A 15991-nucleotide genomic window follows, 5' to 3' on the forward strand; every position below is an offset into this window, starting at 1 on the left:
TTTTGTTCAGCATATCTGCTCGAAATGCTCTCTTACTCCCTAGACGAAATAAATACCGGATACAAGTCTCAACCAATACTCATTGCGTTGATGGTGGCGGTTTTGGGACCACCATAGCAGTAGCCAGTAAGCAAGCCAACTAGTCCTTCCTTCTCTGGTCATCTGGGAGCATTAGGGCGGGTGGGGGCGCAACTGTAGGTTGCAACAGAGGCCCTTCCTGGGAACTTGACGCTCCTCGGGGAGTACAGTACGGCGTGGCTAGTATTACTTAATGTTGCCGCTCCGCAATAGGATGAGGTATTGAGTTTTACAATGTTCCCGTCATATGGTACCAGTTTTTCTGTATGACTTTTTCTTGATAATGTGGATTTTTAGATTCGTCATTGACAAGTCATTATATCGGCCTTAGTGTTGTCGTATTTCTATGTACAAGGTAAAAATGCGAATCAAAAACATTGAACCAAATATTCCAAAAGCAAAAAAAAATATGCATAAAAGTAAGCAGTGCCGTCATTTAAAATCGGCTATTTAGTGATGTCAGAAAACTAAATTCGGATGTAACGTGTAAGGAAACGGTGTCTGGTTTGGGGCAGGAAAAGCGGACGGGGGTGCTGGGGGGGGCCGAGGGCGTCGCGATTTATGGCTAAAACAGCAGACACCTTCAAATTGCTCCTTTAAAAGAAGACATTATGAACTGTACTTAGTGTATTTAAGACCCATTCCCCATACCAGCTCCCGGGTGATAAATCAGGCAGTTTCTCGCTGTTCGCAGTAAGGTCATTACCCCTCTCTTTGTTCCTGTCTACGGCTTCTGTGCGCAGACACACGCCCCGGGCCTCAAGACTGTCTGTTAGGAATTATATTGATAGCACAGTTTAAACACAACGAACGGCTCTCCAGGAAAATGCCAGGATTCTATTAATTTAGCTTTATTGCATAAAAACGGAAGCTTGTCTACTTCGGTTGCATAATACAGAGAATACGTCGTTATCCTGAAATGTAAAAGTTGTCTCAGGAGCTCCTATTCAGTTGGGGAGAACATACTGCGGATCTTATTCTATCAGTACATTTCTGCTAAATACATTCGACGTCAACATAAAAGTCTCTCTACTAAATTATTTTTTCTCCGTTTTTTGGCAACACAAAAGATATTTCAACATCCCATTTCTAGAAGAAAAAAAATGCGCAATGACTTTGTTCTCGGCCCATCGCCGACTTCAGCGCAATACAAACAAACACTGACCGTTGTTCATAACAGACAACGCTGTCTGGTTTGGTGGAGACCTGACAAAAAAAAAAATCACAAAAACACAGGGAGTCAAGATTCGGCGAATTAAAAACGGGGTCGGGGAAAAAAGAAGAAAAACAGCTTCGTCAACAGCCATATACGGGTCTCTCTCGTCTCGGTCCACGCTGCACTCTACCGCCTGGGCCGCAGCTCCTGTTTGGCCTTGCAGAGTGTACCGTGTGGCGTGTAGCGGCGGCGTCTACGTGACGCCGCCAACAGCAGCCACCGCAGTTAAGCAGAAGGGCACAGAGCTGCCGCGGCAGGTTGACAACTGTGATAAAATGGTCTCCCTTAACTAAACTCGTAAAGCACTGGGCAATAAAACTCAATCTTCTGTAAAATCCAATTAAGTCATTATCTGACTGATTGTATCTTTAATTGAAAACAGAAGTGACAGTAAATTTCTGTGATATATCAGGATCAATCGATACCGCTGTGCGATTCAGCCTCAAGAAGTGATTTATAATGTCAAAGCCCTATAGGTAACTCCACATTACTCTCTCTAAAACCACTGGTGGATGAAATTAAGAGTAAGTGCATTTAATAAAAAACAAGATGGTCGGGTTATTGATTACAAGAGATGGGGTGAAATCAAATGGATGTTTTCAGAGCACAGAGCGAAGAAAATACAAGTAATTTCTTTTTTTCTGTTTAATACAGCTCGCCAAATATACACACAAGAAAATTCGGTCATCAATAACATTTTTATTATTTCAGGTGCGGCTGCAACTACAGTGAACGATGAATTTCTTTTTCCAGGCCAGTTTCATTTCAGGATGGCATTTGTAACCCAGGAAAAGTTAAGCGTACAGTAAGCAATTTATGAACACGCGCGCTGCTAAGCATGCAAATCTGCAGTAACCATTTCAGGTGAGCCTGGCTTTCAACCTAGCATTGAACCTCAGGTTATTGATTAAATTGTAAAATGCAAAAATATGTCAACCTTGCAGGTAATTAGTTGGACGATTGTATTAAACCTACAGTGCTACATCCCATAAACAAGACTTAACAAGCACAATGAGCGAAGGTGCCCAGCCCTTGACCCCGGAACTGTTCAAACTTTCTTCCCTGCGACCTACTAATCTCCAGAAACCACAGAGTGCCACATTGGGTTGGCTATTGGCATGTCACAGGCGCATATTGTTCTTTTGTGGCTGATGCTGAAGGGGCCAGCCTCTCTTATCTCAGCTGGGGTGTTCATTCACCATCTTCAATGACTGAGGTGACGGTGAAGGTGTCGTGCTCTGGGGTGCTTGAGCACTCCACCACGCCTTTGGTGCTTTCGTTGCTGACGGAGGAGTTACTGGAGAGAGAGGCCATTCCTGAGTCTTGACTACTGGGCGGTGAAAACACTGGGAAGACAAAAGGGGAGACAGAGCAGAGAGACCATTACTATAAAGTCAGTTATTTACTTCATCAACTAATGTTGGCTCAATAGCTAGAACCCCATAAACCCCAAATTTGTTTCTGTTGACCCTCGCTATCATCGTACTTGCTTCCGAATATTTCAGACCTAATGATGTTTCCACACCCGATTCCCCCGTTAAGAATAAAACAAGAGTTGAAGACGGTCATGGTAGTCATCTGGGTGTACCTCAAAGTAATATTGGTCCCAAGCCAAAGCATGACATTGCCTGGGCTAGCATTCATGGCCACCCACAGGGACTATAGGACTTCAGAGAGGGCTTAGCCGATAGTATACATTCCACACTTCACTGATTCTGCACCTTGTAAAGCTTCTTTAACATAAAATGACATACTGCCTGCTCATACCATTCCATCTTTCATAACATCTCTAAAATCCACCCATCCGTGTCCCCAAACACAGATTCCAATCTCATCATCTTGACTACCATGTCAGCCTTCTCTTCAGTTTTCTTTGCTGCTCCCAGTATGACCTGCAATATTTTGACTATATTATCCACAAAGGTCTTCACTTCTAACATATCTTTCCAAGCCTCCAATATTAACTCTTTATAACATCAGTGCTCGATCCTTGCATTCATCACCTTCATGTAATGTATGTCACTCTTTATTGCGGTTGTGACCGCCATCCTATTCCCATAAATACCCCTTGATATCGGCCCACACAGATGGAATGCACTTCTACTGACCATTTACACAGCTCACAAACGACAAGTCACAACTGAAAATCAAGATTCGCCATTCAATAATGTACTGTTGTATGCAGTCCATTTCAATGTTACTTGCTTCCTTCAAACATTGTAGCGTCAACCATGGAAGCAGACAAAAAGGGCTTTGTGAGGTAACGTAGTTTATTTTTGTGACAAATCAACTTTCGCAGCACCAGTGGTCCAGGGATGAATATCGGTTTCTAAACCATCAATCAAACCCACACCTCGAGTACACCAGAAGGGATCCAAATAGATTGGCATACAAGTGAATTATAAGACCTCCCTGTCCAATTTTGGTAACATGGACAGAACGTCAGGCTTATCTTCAAAAGGTCGTGGATCGTTGGTTAGTTGCAACACAGCAAAAATACAATTATTACCCAATGATAAAAGGGACTGTCCAGTCAAGGTTGTATACAAATATCTACTTCATTATTACTACAACAGACAGTTCTAGCACACTACAAAATACAACCCACCCTGTAAAGGAACACAGAGGACAGACAGTTTCACGAAGGAAAGGGATACACTCTGGATACTGACAGGATGGTAGTTGGTAAAATAATTAGTCTTGCCGTTCCAAGATTATTTGGTTTTAGCACCAAGGGAGCAAAGGGTCGTAACTGTCTCTGGGGGCCAAAACCATATTGTACCAGGTGGCCTAGGTAAGTCAAGGTACCCTGCACTATCTGGTACTTCATGGCCTTGATAGTCAGGCCTGCATTCTGCAGCGCCTGTAGCACTTGTTTCAGGTGGGATACATGAACCTCCCATGTGTGGCTGAACACAACATTGGGGGTCATTCCGAGTTGGGTGGTAAGGGAAAAATGATGCCGGTAAAGGACAACCGGCATCGTTTCCCGTTACAGCCCATTCTGACCCACCAGACCGTTATTTACGGCGTCGTAAAGTACGATGCCGTAAATAGAGGTTTAGTGGCGCGCGCCCGACACACCATGCCGTAATTAGCGGCATGGCATAAACCGGAGCTGATCCCAAGTAAAGCGGACATGGAAAAAACGGCCTCCACAAGACCGCAAAGTACCTTACCGCCATGGAGTAAATACCGGCATCGCCGAGAAGGTGTTAAGGACCCTGAGCAGTGTTTCCAAGAGGAACAGGTGCACTCAATCAGCACAGGTGGAGGCAATGGAGTCTGGCACAGCACAAAAGGAGCACACCCACACACCACACCTCCTCCCACACCAAGATGATACCAATTGTAGCAGCATTCCTGGAGCTGGAGGCCCTGCTTGCAAGGCAGCAACTACAACAACAGCAACTACAACAACCACAACCCCCACCACAGAGGATACACAGGAGGAGAAGGAGGGTGAGACAGGCCCAGCATGCCCTACCGGTGCAGCCACCATTACCACGCCGGCAGCCCCCAATCCCCCGCATCAGAGCCACCCCCTTCAACCTCACACCAGAGCAGATGCATACCCTGTACCGGCTTGACTCGGACACCTTTCCCAGCATAGTGGACATGATACATGATGATACAGTGAGCCGCATAGAAATCCGCACTGCCATCCCCCCTCTACTGAAGGTAGTGTCTGTGCTCCACTTCCTTGCCACAGGCAGCTACCAGCATACAGTGGGGCACATGCATGGCATTTCATAGCCCATATTTTCACGGATACTCAAACAAGTGCTGGATGCCCTCCTCACCCACACAAGGGAATACATATCCCTACCCCGTACTCCCCAGGAGATATATGACACCAAAGCTGCCTTCCATGCACTGGCAGGCATGCCAAATTGCATAGGTGCCATCGACTGCACCCACATGGAATTAGTGGTCCCGCATGCCATGGAGGTGCCGTATCGCAACCGCAAGCAATACCACTCCATCAACGTCCAGATGGTGTGTAATGCCAGTAAATCCATCACACATTGCAATGCCCGATACCCCGGATCAACTCATGACTCCTTGGTCCTGCGGAACTCAACACTACCACGCTACACGGACCGACATGCCGGACGACGTGCCTGGCTGCTTGGTGAGTAACCTGAATGGGCCATGGCAGTGCATTGGGGCTGTGAGTAGGTCACCTGCATACTCCACCTGGGTGGGAGAAGGGCGGGGGATGCATACTCCACCTGGGTGGGAAAGGGTGTGGGGGATGCATACTCCACCTGGGTGGGAAAGGGGGGGGGATGCATACTCATCCCAGTAATCATCTGCGGCCATATAAGACTAGTACAATTCTCCACCATGAATGCACACACAATTACCTCCTTTCCACTTCCATGCAGGTGATTCTGGCTACCCTCTAAAGCCGTGGCTCATGACCCCGGTCCGCAACCCACAGAACAGGCACGAGGAGGACTACAATAGATCGCATACCCGTACACGGGTGGTGATAGAGCAGACCTTCGGCCTGTTGAAGGCACGATTTTGTTGCCTCAGCCGTTCTGGTGGGGCACTCATCTACAGCCACGAGAAGGTGTCCAAGATCACCATGGCATGTGTAATGCTACACAACATGTGCATCCGTCGGAACGTGCCACTGCCCCCTGACGTGGAACTGCTACCACCAGATGATGATGAGGGGGAGGAGGAAGGAATTGCAGGACAGCAGCACGTTGCCGATGCACAGGAGGGACGTTCAGTGCGTCAATCATTAATTGGACAATATTTCTGACTCACAAGTCAGCTGAGGGTGCGAGGGTGAGAGGACATTGGGCACTGGGTGTGGGGATACATGTACACCATGCAATGTACGACATAAAAAGACACAAGCAAAATGAACAATGTCCACTCTGTTTTTTGGGAATGAACAACCAGTGTATTGAACATTTATGTAGGAACGTGTACAACAAAACCACCACCCTCACGCCCCCCTCCCCCCCAACTCCCACACACACCCTCACCCCCCCCCAACTCCCGCACACACCCTCACCCCCCTTCCCCTCACCCACCTCCCCCTCCCCCCACAACAACCCCACAATAGTCCCATCAGTGCAACATAGGCCACATGTGTGTGGCAGTATGGTCATTGTGTACTTCCAGAGCCAGGGGTATCCATGTTTTGGCGGCGGAGTGTGCGCATTGACCGACGGACAGGGCTGGTCTGCGTGGAGGAGCACTGTGAGGGTGGGTACTCCCACTGGGGCTGTGGTCTGGGGGGTGCTGCCTCCAGGGCATCAGCGATCCGGCCCAGCACCTAACAGAGCCGGTTTGTGTTGGCAGTGATGACTTCGCCCAGGGCCTGCAGGTCATTGTGCCACTCCGACCTGGATTCACGGTTGTCCCGGATAAAGTCCTCAATCAGGCCCGTGAGGCGCTGGGAGTGCAATCCATCCATGGCCGGTGTGGCAGATGTGCTGGGCAGCCGTGGTGTTGAGCCTGCAGCCCTTTCAGGGCTTTCTGCAGGGGAGGTGGATCCAGGACTGGCAGGTGGTGCTCCTTGGCCTGTGAGGCCTGGGGTGTCACTCTCCCTGGAGTCGCTGTGTGCAACTTGACTGTAGGATGGGGTGTCTGGGCTGTGTACAATGTCATGGGGCTCCTCCACGTCGGATACGGGAACTGATGTTGGGCTATCTGGCTCCTAGAGGAGGCACATGGCAGCATTCTCCCCTGCCACACTGGACTCCTCTGAGTGCACCGTGGGGCATGTCTCTGTCGGCAGTGCAGGCATGGGTAGGGGTGTGGGTTGTGCAGCCTCCATGGGGGTTGCTGGTGCAAGTGGTGTTGCCTGTGCCTTCTTCCTTCCTGCAGTTTTACACTGTCCCCTGGCTGTGCCCCTGGAGGTACAGGGCTGCGTGGCTTCCTGGCCCTCACTTTCATGGCCGCTGCCTGTGGGGGGGAAGAGAGAGATGGCATGAGCTATGATTTGGGGGTCAGCATTTCTTCGCGCCTATGGTATAACAATGGGATTGCAGCGTTTTGTTGACATTTGGGTGGGGAGTGGGACAGAGATCTGGGCTTGGATGGTAAATGCATGCAGGTGTCTGGGTCACTCATGTTGGTGGAGTACTGTGCTGACTCACATTGACTGCCTCTTTGTGTGCTATGGCCAATATGGGTTGGAGCCTTGCACCTGGCATCAGCCTGGGTCTCACTTGTGACGGCATGATTAGATGGAGGGTGGGGGGGGGTTCCCATACGTGATGTGACTGCTTGCCCAGCCCTTGGCAGTGCCTTACATTGGGAATGCATTTACTATCTTCACTCATGACACTCACCTCCATCTGCGGATGACGGGGCACCGCACTCCATCTCGCCGACCCCCTCTATGGCTTCAGTGCCCATCATGTCTGCACACGTTTGCTCCCAGGGCATCATCTTGATGGGAGAAGCTGGGCCTCGTCCTGTCTCCAGGGCCTGTGTTCGGTTGGCCGATAGGATGGCCCGCACCCTGAGACGGAGGTCATCCCACCGTTTCCTGCAGTCCCTCGTCGTACGGGGGGGGGGGTGTTCCCTACGGCGCTCACCCTCTGTGCAACCAAGTCCCAGATCTCCTTCTTCCTGGCAATGGTGGGCCTACGCATGTCACTGCTGAATACTATCTCAGCATTTGCGTGCAGGGTGTCCACCAGGACCTGGAGCTCGTCCTGCGTGAAACGCTCCTTCCTGATGCGGGCGGCACCTTTCTTCAGTGCTTTCGGCATGATACTGGTCAGTGATGGCTTTTTTGAGGGTCATAATATACCTCCGTGTACTGTATTAAGAGGATGGCAATGGATTGTGTTTTTAAAGATGGCCGCCGCGCTCCTTCCCGTTCCTGTGCGATGACGTAATTTCCGTATCCGTTAATTAGCGGTGACCGTAATTTACGGATACCGTAAATTACGGTCACCGCTAATAACGGACAGCGAAGCTTCAGTGGCGGTGTTGTAATGACCGTCTCGCTTCATGCCGCTAAGGGGTTTTACGGGCCCTTTAGCAGTATGCCGCTAGGGGATTTACCGGCATGACGGAAAGCTCGTGCCTGCGAAGTCGGAATGGCCTGTAAATTGCGGCGTCGTACCAGACCGGACTCGGTCTTTCCGCCATGCCGGTAAAAACCCATACTTACCGCAAAACTCGGAATGAGGCCCAGTGTCATCTAGATAGCCGACGCTGAAGTATTCCAGTCCAGACAAAACCTGGTTAACCATCCTCTGAAAAGTGGCAGGGGCATGCTTCAATCCGAAGGGCATCACAGTGAACTGATAATGTCCTTCCGGGATTGAGAATGCCGACCTCTCTTTCGCTCCATCTGTCAAGCTGACCTGCCAATATCCCGCTGTGAGGTCAAAAGTACTCATGTACTTAGAAGCGCCAAGCTTGCCAATGAGCTCATCTGGCCAAGGAATGGGGTGAGCATCTGTCTTTGTGACAGAATTGAGCCCATGTAGTCCACACAAAAGCGAACTTCAGTTTTCCCACCACTGGTCTTTTTAGGGAACTGGGCTAGCCGAGGGGCTGTGGGATGGCTCTATCACTCCTATGTGCAACATCTTGGAAACTTCCTCCTTGATAATGTTCCAGAACTTATCGGATATCTGGTGAATCCTACTCTTCACCGGCTTACTGTCTCCAGTGTCAACATCCTGGGTGCACCAATCTACGCGACCGGGAGTCAACGAAAACAGACCGGCAAACTGTCCCAGTAAATGGCGACAGTCTGTCAGTTGCTGTTCTGAAAAGGTCAGTTGCAAGGTTGACACCTTCAACTGACCCATATGTGGCTTCAGTGTGCAGGAGGTCTGGTTGGGGATCGGTCCCCTTTTCAGTCTCTGCGCCAGTCACGAACACCATGACCAAGTTATCCCGGCTATAATGGGGTTTTAGCCAGTTGACGTGAAAGACCCTGCACATCTATTTATGTCCTTTCACGTCAATGAGATAATTCACCTCACTGAACTTTTCCAGCACATAGTACGGACCAGTCCACTTGTCCTGAAGGGCACTGGGTATGGCAGTCTCCAGAATCCACACCCACTGGCCTGGAGAATAGACTGTCACTGTGGCCTTTTGGTCGTGTCAGTGCTTCATCAGCCCCTGACTGGCATTTAGATTCTTTGTTGACTGTTCCATGTACTTTGCCGTTCTAGACTGAAGGCTGAGTACATAGTCCACCGCATCTGGTGACGTTTGCTTTCCCATCCCCCCCTCACTAGACTGAGGGGACTTCGTACAGGATGTCCAAACAGAAGCTCAAAGGGGCTAAACCCTACTCCGTTCTGTGGCACCTCTCTGTAGGCAAACAGAAGGCACAGCAGGAGAAAATCCAATTTTCTCCTCAGGTGCTCTTCCAAGCCACCTATCATGCCTTTCAGGGTCTTGTTGAACCGCTCAACAAGCCCATTGGTTTGTGGATGGAAGGAGGTAGAGAACGGGTAGGTGACTCCACACTCTTCCCACATAGCTTTCATATATGCTGATATGAAGTTTGATCCCCTGTCAGAAATGACTTCCTTGGGGAATCCAACACGGGACAATATCCCAATCAGAGCCTTCGCAACCACAGGGGCTTTGATGCTCCTCAGAGGGACAGCCTAGAAAAATCTATTCCCAGAGTTGGTTTGAGGATCCAAAGGACCCACAATATCCATGCCTATTCTCTCGAAAGGCCATCCAACCATGGGTAGTGGAATTAAGGGAGCCTTTGTGGCACCAACTGACTTGTCAGAAGCTTGACAATTCGGGCAGGACCGGACAAATTCGTTAACTTTTACGCCGAACTGCGGCCAGTAAAAGTGCGCAGACAACCGGTCTGATGTCTTAGTCACTCCCAAGTAACCCGCTAAAGGAATTTGGTGAGACAATTCCAAAAGGAACTTTCTGTGGCATTGTGGAACCACCAACCTTCTGGTGTCCTCGCCCCTAGAATCCTTTGGCTCACTGTAGAGGAATCCATCCTCCGAGTACACTTTGAACAGTCCAGGGGCCTTGCCCTTAGCCTGCTCCTCTGCCTGCTTCCGCAGACCCGCCAGAGTGGGACACACTTTCTGGGCTTTGTAGAAGTCAGTCTGATCCGGGTCCCCAACTGATGCAAACTCATCCAGCTTGGGCAGACTCTTTAGATCTGCGCCCACATAGTCCTCCACCTCAGGTTCCTGCGCTGCACCAGGCAACTCTGAAGTCACGGAGACCCCTGCTACCAAAGTAGGGTCCTCGTGGCTACTAGCCCCTCTCTTGCAGGAGTAGGCGACTCAGTAGTCTGAGCAACTGGACTATGGGCTACCTGCCATGGTGGTCCTTCCAACACGCCCTCTGGAAGCACTCCAGGCCCTAAGGCTCTGAGAGAGTTCAATTTGGTGATCTCTTTGACCCTCGATCAGTTAGCCGCTGCGACTATTTTAGGATCAGGAAGATCATTACCTAACAGACATGGGACAGGGATGGAGTCTTTCACCGCTACACAGTGCTGGGTCGTTTTACCTCGCCAGATGTACTCTACTATTGCCAAGGAGCACTTACTCTTACCATCAAATCCACTTGCGCACAAATCAGGCCCAGCAATATACTGGCCTGGCTCTACCCACTGCCGGGTGACAGTGGTGACGCTAGCCGCAGTGTCTTGGACCGCAGGAGTTTTGTGTCCATTGATCTACACGCGCTCTAGATAGAGTTGAGTATTATTGGGAACTGGGGTCTCTTCTGGAGAACCGGTACAGTTCAAACTCAGTGTAACCAATCCACATGCCACTCCCTGGCCCAGTGGGAAATCCTCTTCTGAGAGGCCCACACTAATGATGGCCTCTTTCACAAGTCCAACATTCACTATGGCATGCTTGGGCAAGCCCTTGCAAGCAGGATCCCCTTTCCTAGGGCCCAGCTCCTTACACATGAAACAACCTTTGGGTGGTGAGAACGCAGGTGTCCCAGTGTTGGGGCTCTCTGCGGTCTTCTTTTCAGTGTGCACGGCCGAACTACAGCTTGGGGGTTTCCCTTCAGTCTTTTGTGGACCTGACTTTGAAGAGTATTGGGTTGGACCTTTTTCCTTCCCATCCTTGTTTACTTTTTTGCCCACTGATTTTGCTTCCGGTTTGGGTGTGCTGGCCTGAACCTTTTTCTGGACTTGAGTACTCACAAACCTGTCGGCAGCCTCTGCAAGCTCCTTAGGGTCTGCGATAGTCTTGTCCACAAGATGCTGGTGTAGGTCAACCTCACAATTTTTCAACACATGCTCACACGCAATCATACAATACATCCCTTTAAATGTGTCAACTTTGTTACCAGTCACCCACCCACTCAGATATTTCAATGACAAGTATGTGAACGCTTCATATGTCAATAGGCCAAGGAGTGGCTGAATGTGGATTGGTTACACTGAGTGGAAATGGTGCCGGGTCTCCAGAAGAGATCCCAGTTACCAATAACACTAAACTCTATTTAGAACATGTGCATATCAATGGACACACTCCTGCGGTACGAGACAACACGGCTAGCCTCACTACTGTCACCTGGCAGTGGGTACAGCCAGGCCAATATATCAATGGGCCTGATTGTAGCGTCAGTGGGTTTGGCAGAAATAGTAAGTGCCTCTTGGCGTAAAAGAGTTCAGATGGCGAGGTGAAATGTCCCAGTGCCGTGTAGCGGTTAAAGACTCCATCCCTGTCCCATGTCTGTTGGGTAATGATCTCTCTGATTCTGCGATAGTCGCAGCGGGTACCCGATCGAGGGCCAAAGAGATCACCAGATTGAACACTTTCAGAGCCTTAGGGCCTGAGTACTTCCAGAGCGCTTATTGGAAGGACCGGCGTGATTGGTAGCCCCCTAGTCCAGTTCCAGACTGCTGAGTCACCTTCTCCTGCAGGAGAGGGGCCAGTAGCCACTGAGGACCCTACTTTGGTAGCAGGGGACTCAGTGACTTCAGAGTTGACTTGCGCAGCGCAAGAACCTGAGGTGGAGGACCAGGTGAGCCCAGATCTGAGGGGCCTGCCCAAGTTGGGTGAGTTTGCATCAGCTGGGGGCCCAGGTCAGACTGACTTCTTTACAGCTCAGAAAGAGTGTCTCACTCTGGCGGGTCTGCGGAAGCAGGCAGAGAAGCAGGCTAAAGACAAGGCCCCTGGACTGTTCAAAGTGTACTGGGAGGATGGACTACTGTACAGTGAGCCAAAAGACTCTGAGGGCGAGGGCACTAGAAGGTTGATGATTACCCAGTGCCACAGAAAGTTCCTTTTGGATTTGGCTCACCAAATTCCTTTAGCGGGTCACTTGGGAGTGATAAGACATTGGACCGGTTGTCTGCGCACTGTTACTGACTGCAGTTTGGTATGCAGTTTGGTATGAAGGTTAAGGAATTTGTCCCGTCCTGCCCGACTTGTTAAGCTTCCGGCAAGTCAGGTGGTACCACACATGCCCCCTTAATTCCGCTAGCCGTGATTGGGCGGCCTTTCGAGAGAATAGGCATGGACATTGTGGGTCCTTTGGATCCTCAAACCAGCTCAGGGAATGGATACATCTCGGTGGTGGTAGACCACGCCACAAGGTACCCTGAGGCTGTCTCTCTGAGGAGCCTCAAAGACCCTGTGGTTGCGAAGGCCCAAATTGGGATATTCTCCCGTGTTGGATTCCCCAAGGAAGTTGTTTCTCATAGGGGATCAAACTTCATATCAGCGTACATGAAGGCTATGTGGGAAGAGTGTGGGGTCACCTACCAGTTCTCTACATCCTTCCATCCACAAACAAACGGGCTTGTTGAGCGGTTCAACAAGACCCTGAAAATCATGATAGGTGGCTTGGAAGAGCACCCGAGGAGAACATGGGATATTATCCTGCCATGCCTTCTGTTCGACTACAGGGAGGTGCCACAGTACGGAGTAGGGGTTAGGCCCTTTGAGCTTTTGTTTGGACACCCTGTACGAGGTCCCCTCAGTCAAGTGAAAGAGGGATGGGAGGGCAACCCCTCATCCCCTACACGAGATGTGGTGGACAATGTACATGACCTTCAGTCTAGAATGGCAAAGTACATGGAGCAGTCAATGAGAAACCTAAAGGCCAGTCAGGAGCTGATGAAGCACTGGCACGACCAGAAGGCCACACTGACAGTCTATTCTCCAGGCCAGTGGGTGTGGATTATGGAGCCTGTCAAACCCAGGGTCCTTCAGGACAAGTGTAGTGGGCCTTACTGGGTGCTGGAAAAGGTCAGTGAGGCGAATTACCTAATTGACGTGAAAGGACCTAAACAGATGTGCAGGGTCTTTCACGTCAACTGACTAAAACCTCTTTATAGCCGGGATGACTTGGTCATGGCATTAGTGACTGATGGAGAGACGAGGAGGAGAGCGATCCCCCCTAGACCTCCTGCACATTGAAGCCACAGATGGGTCAGTTGAAGGTGTCAACCTTGCAATGGACCTGTCAGAGCAGCAACTGACAGACTTGCCGATTACTGGGACAGTTTGCCGGTCGATTCTTGCCTCCGGTCGCACAGATTGGTGCACCCATGATGTGGACACTGGAGACAGTAGGCCGGTGAAGAGTAGGTTTCACTGGATGCCCGATAAGGTCAGGGCCACAATTAAGGAGGAAGTTTCCAAGATGTTGTTCCTAGGAGTGATAGAGCCACACAGCCCCTGCGCTAGCCCAGTGGTACTGGTCCCTAAAAAGACCAGTGGTGGGAAGAATGAAGTTCCTTTTGTGTGGACTACAGGGGGCTCAATTCGGTCACGAAGACCGATGCTCACCCCATTCCTCAGGCAGATGAGCTCATTGATAAACTCAGCGCTAGCAAGTACATGAGTACCTTTGACCTCACAGGAGGGTATTGGCAGGTCGGCTTGACAGATGGAGCGAGAGAGAGATCAGCATTCTCAACCCCAGAAGGACATCATCAGTTCACTGTGATGCCCTTCGGATTGAAGAAAGCCCAGCCACTTTTCAGCGGATGGTTAACAAGGTTTTGTCTGGTCTGGAAAACGTCAGTGTCACCTATTTAGATGACATTGCTGTGTTCAGCCATACCTGGGAGGATCCATTATCCCACCTGAAACACGTGCTTCAGGCACTACAGAATGCAGGTCTGACTATCAAGGCCAAAAAGTGCCAGATATCACAGGGCAAAGTGACTTATCTAGGCCACCTGGTCAGTGGAGGTAAGAAACAACCTCTTGGAGCAAAGGTACAAGCTGTGAAGGATTGGGACATCCCCACCACACAGACGCAGGTGCGAGCCTTTCTATGTCTCACCGGGTACCACTGGTTGTCCATCAAGGGGTATGGGACCATTGCCGTGCCCCTGAATGATGTAACTTCCAAGAGGATACAGAAGAAGGTAACTTGGAACCCTGCCTGTCAAACCTCCTTTTAGGATTTAAAGGATGTATTGTGCAGGGCCCCAGTTCTGAAAGTGCCAGACTATGGTCAGGAGTTCATTATCCAGACAGTTGGCTGAGATTTTGGGATTGGAGCAGTGTTAGTGCAGCTGAACTCTCAAGGGGTAGAGTAACCTATCGCCTACATTAACAGGTTATTGACAAAAAGGGAAAGGAACTGGTCTGTCCTTGAAAAAGAGGCCTACTCAGTCATGTGGGCCGTAAAGAAGCTGAAACCCTACATCTTTGGGTTGCACTTTATGATCCACAAAGACCAACAGCCTCTTCGATGGTTAATGGCCATGCAAGGGGGAACCCTAAGCTTTCGCGTTGGGCCATATCCCTACAGGGATTAGATATGGACATCCAGCACAAGCCAGGCTCCCAGCATGGAAAGCCAGATGGCCTCAGCCGTACTTTAACCGGGATGTCGAACCCGACTATCAGTAGGGTGGTGGTTCACATGTTGAGGCTAGGAGGCATGTGAGGAATTCGACCATCCACACAGTGGGTGTGCGCTCGCCTGGGCTTTTTTGAAATTGTATATGAAATTGAATGATGGTAGATCAACCTCTGGTAAATGTGTGGAACTAATCTGCACACATTTTCCTATGCTCCCCGCACAACATAACCATAGACCCGTGTACTTTGGGTGGACACAGCCTACAGACGCAGTCCACCCTGTCATATTTATTTGGGATCTGACAGGTGGAGTACACAATGCATCTCAGAAGAGGGAGGGCCAAAACCATCCTCCTATTATGGCCAGCCTAATTATCTATCAAAGGCTCCATGGATCCGCCCCATCAGTTTGTTTACCCTGTGCAGACGGTGGCAGTAATTCAAATAATTATCATACTAATAGAGTATACTTCTAAAAGGCCCACATGGGGCCTGGCTGCAGAGACTAAAACAAGATGACAGGAAACCCCACCAACCCTTTCATATGCATTGTGTCAACCTGAAGCCATCTCCCGCCTCTCGGTATCAAGGGCAGTGACCTGCCATGTCTGGGACTATGTGTTTACAGTAGGAAACCCCCGCAGGGAGACCCCATTAGGTAGGTATGAAAATATGGTTTGCAGGAGACAGAACATCTGTTCTTGCCGCAGCTTCAATGGAGACTTGCTGCTTTAATCAGGAACCACAGAGCTAAATTAATCAGAGAGACCCAATGGGCCAACAGAAAGGAAGATGGGTGGACTTAGTATTACATGTTTTCACCCCTTTACACTTCTGTTGCAAAGCACTCTGGTTATGACCTCGGGGATACAGGAGATTGTTGGTGGGGACCCAGGATTGGTTCATTAAG

General features: G+C 49.9%; 1 protein-coding gene across 1 annotated transcript in view; it reads right to left on the reverse strand.

Moving 5' to 3' along the window:
- Positions 1–2368: 2368 nt before the first annotated feature.
- Positions 2369–15991, reverse strand: part of DMRT1 (doublesex and mab-3 related transcription factor 1) — a 1789254-nt gene continuing 1775631 nt past the window's right edge. The window contains exon 5 of the mRNA XM_069625749.1: positions 2369–2640. Within this exon, the coding sequence (XP_069481850.1) occupies positions 2486–2640 (155 nt within the window). The 3' untranslated portion in view covers positions 2369–2485. The remainder of the gene's footprint in view (positions 2641–15991) is intronic.

Source organism: Ambystoma mexicanum, chromosome 6p (genome assembly GCF_040938575.1).
Source record: "Ambystoma mexicanum isolate Mex_15411 chromosome 6p, UKY_AmexF1_1, whole genome shotgun sequence".
NCBI classification, from domain to species: domain Eukaryota; kingdom Metazoa; phylum Chordata; class Amphibia; order Caudata; family Ambystomatidae; genus Ambystoma; species Ambystoma mexicanum.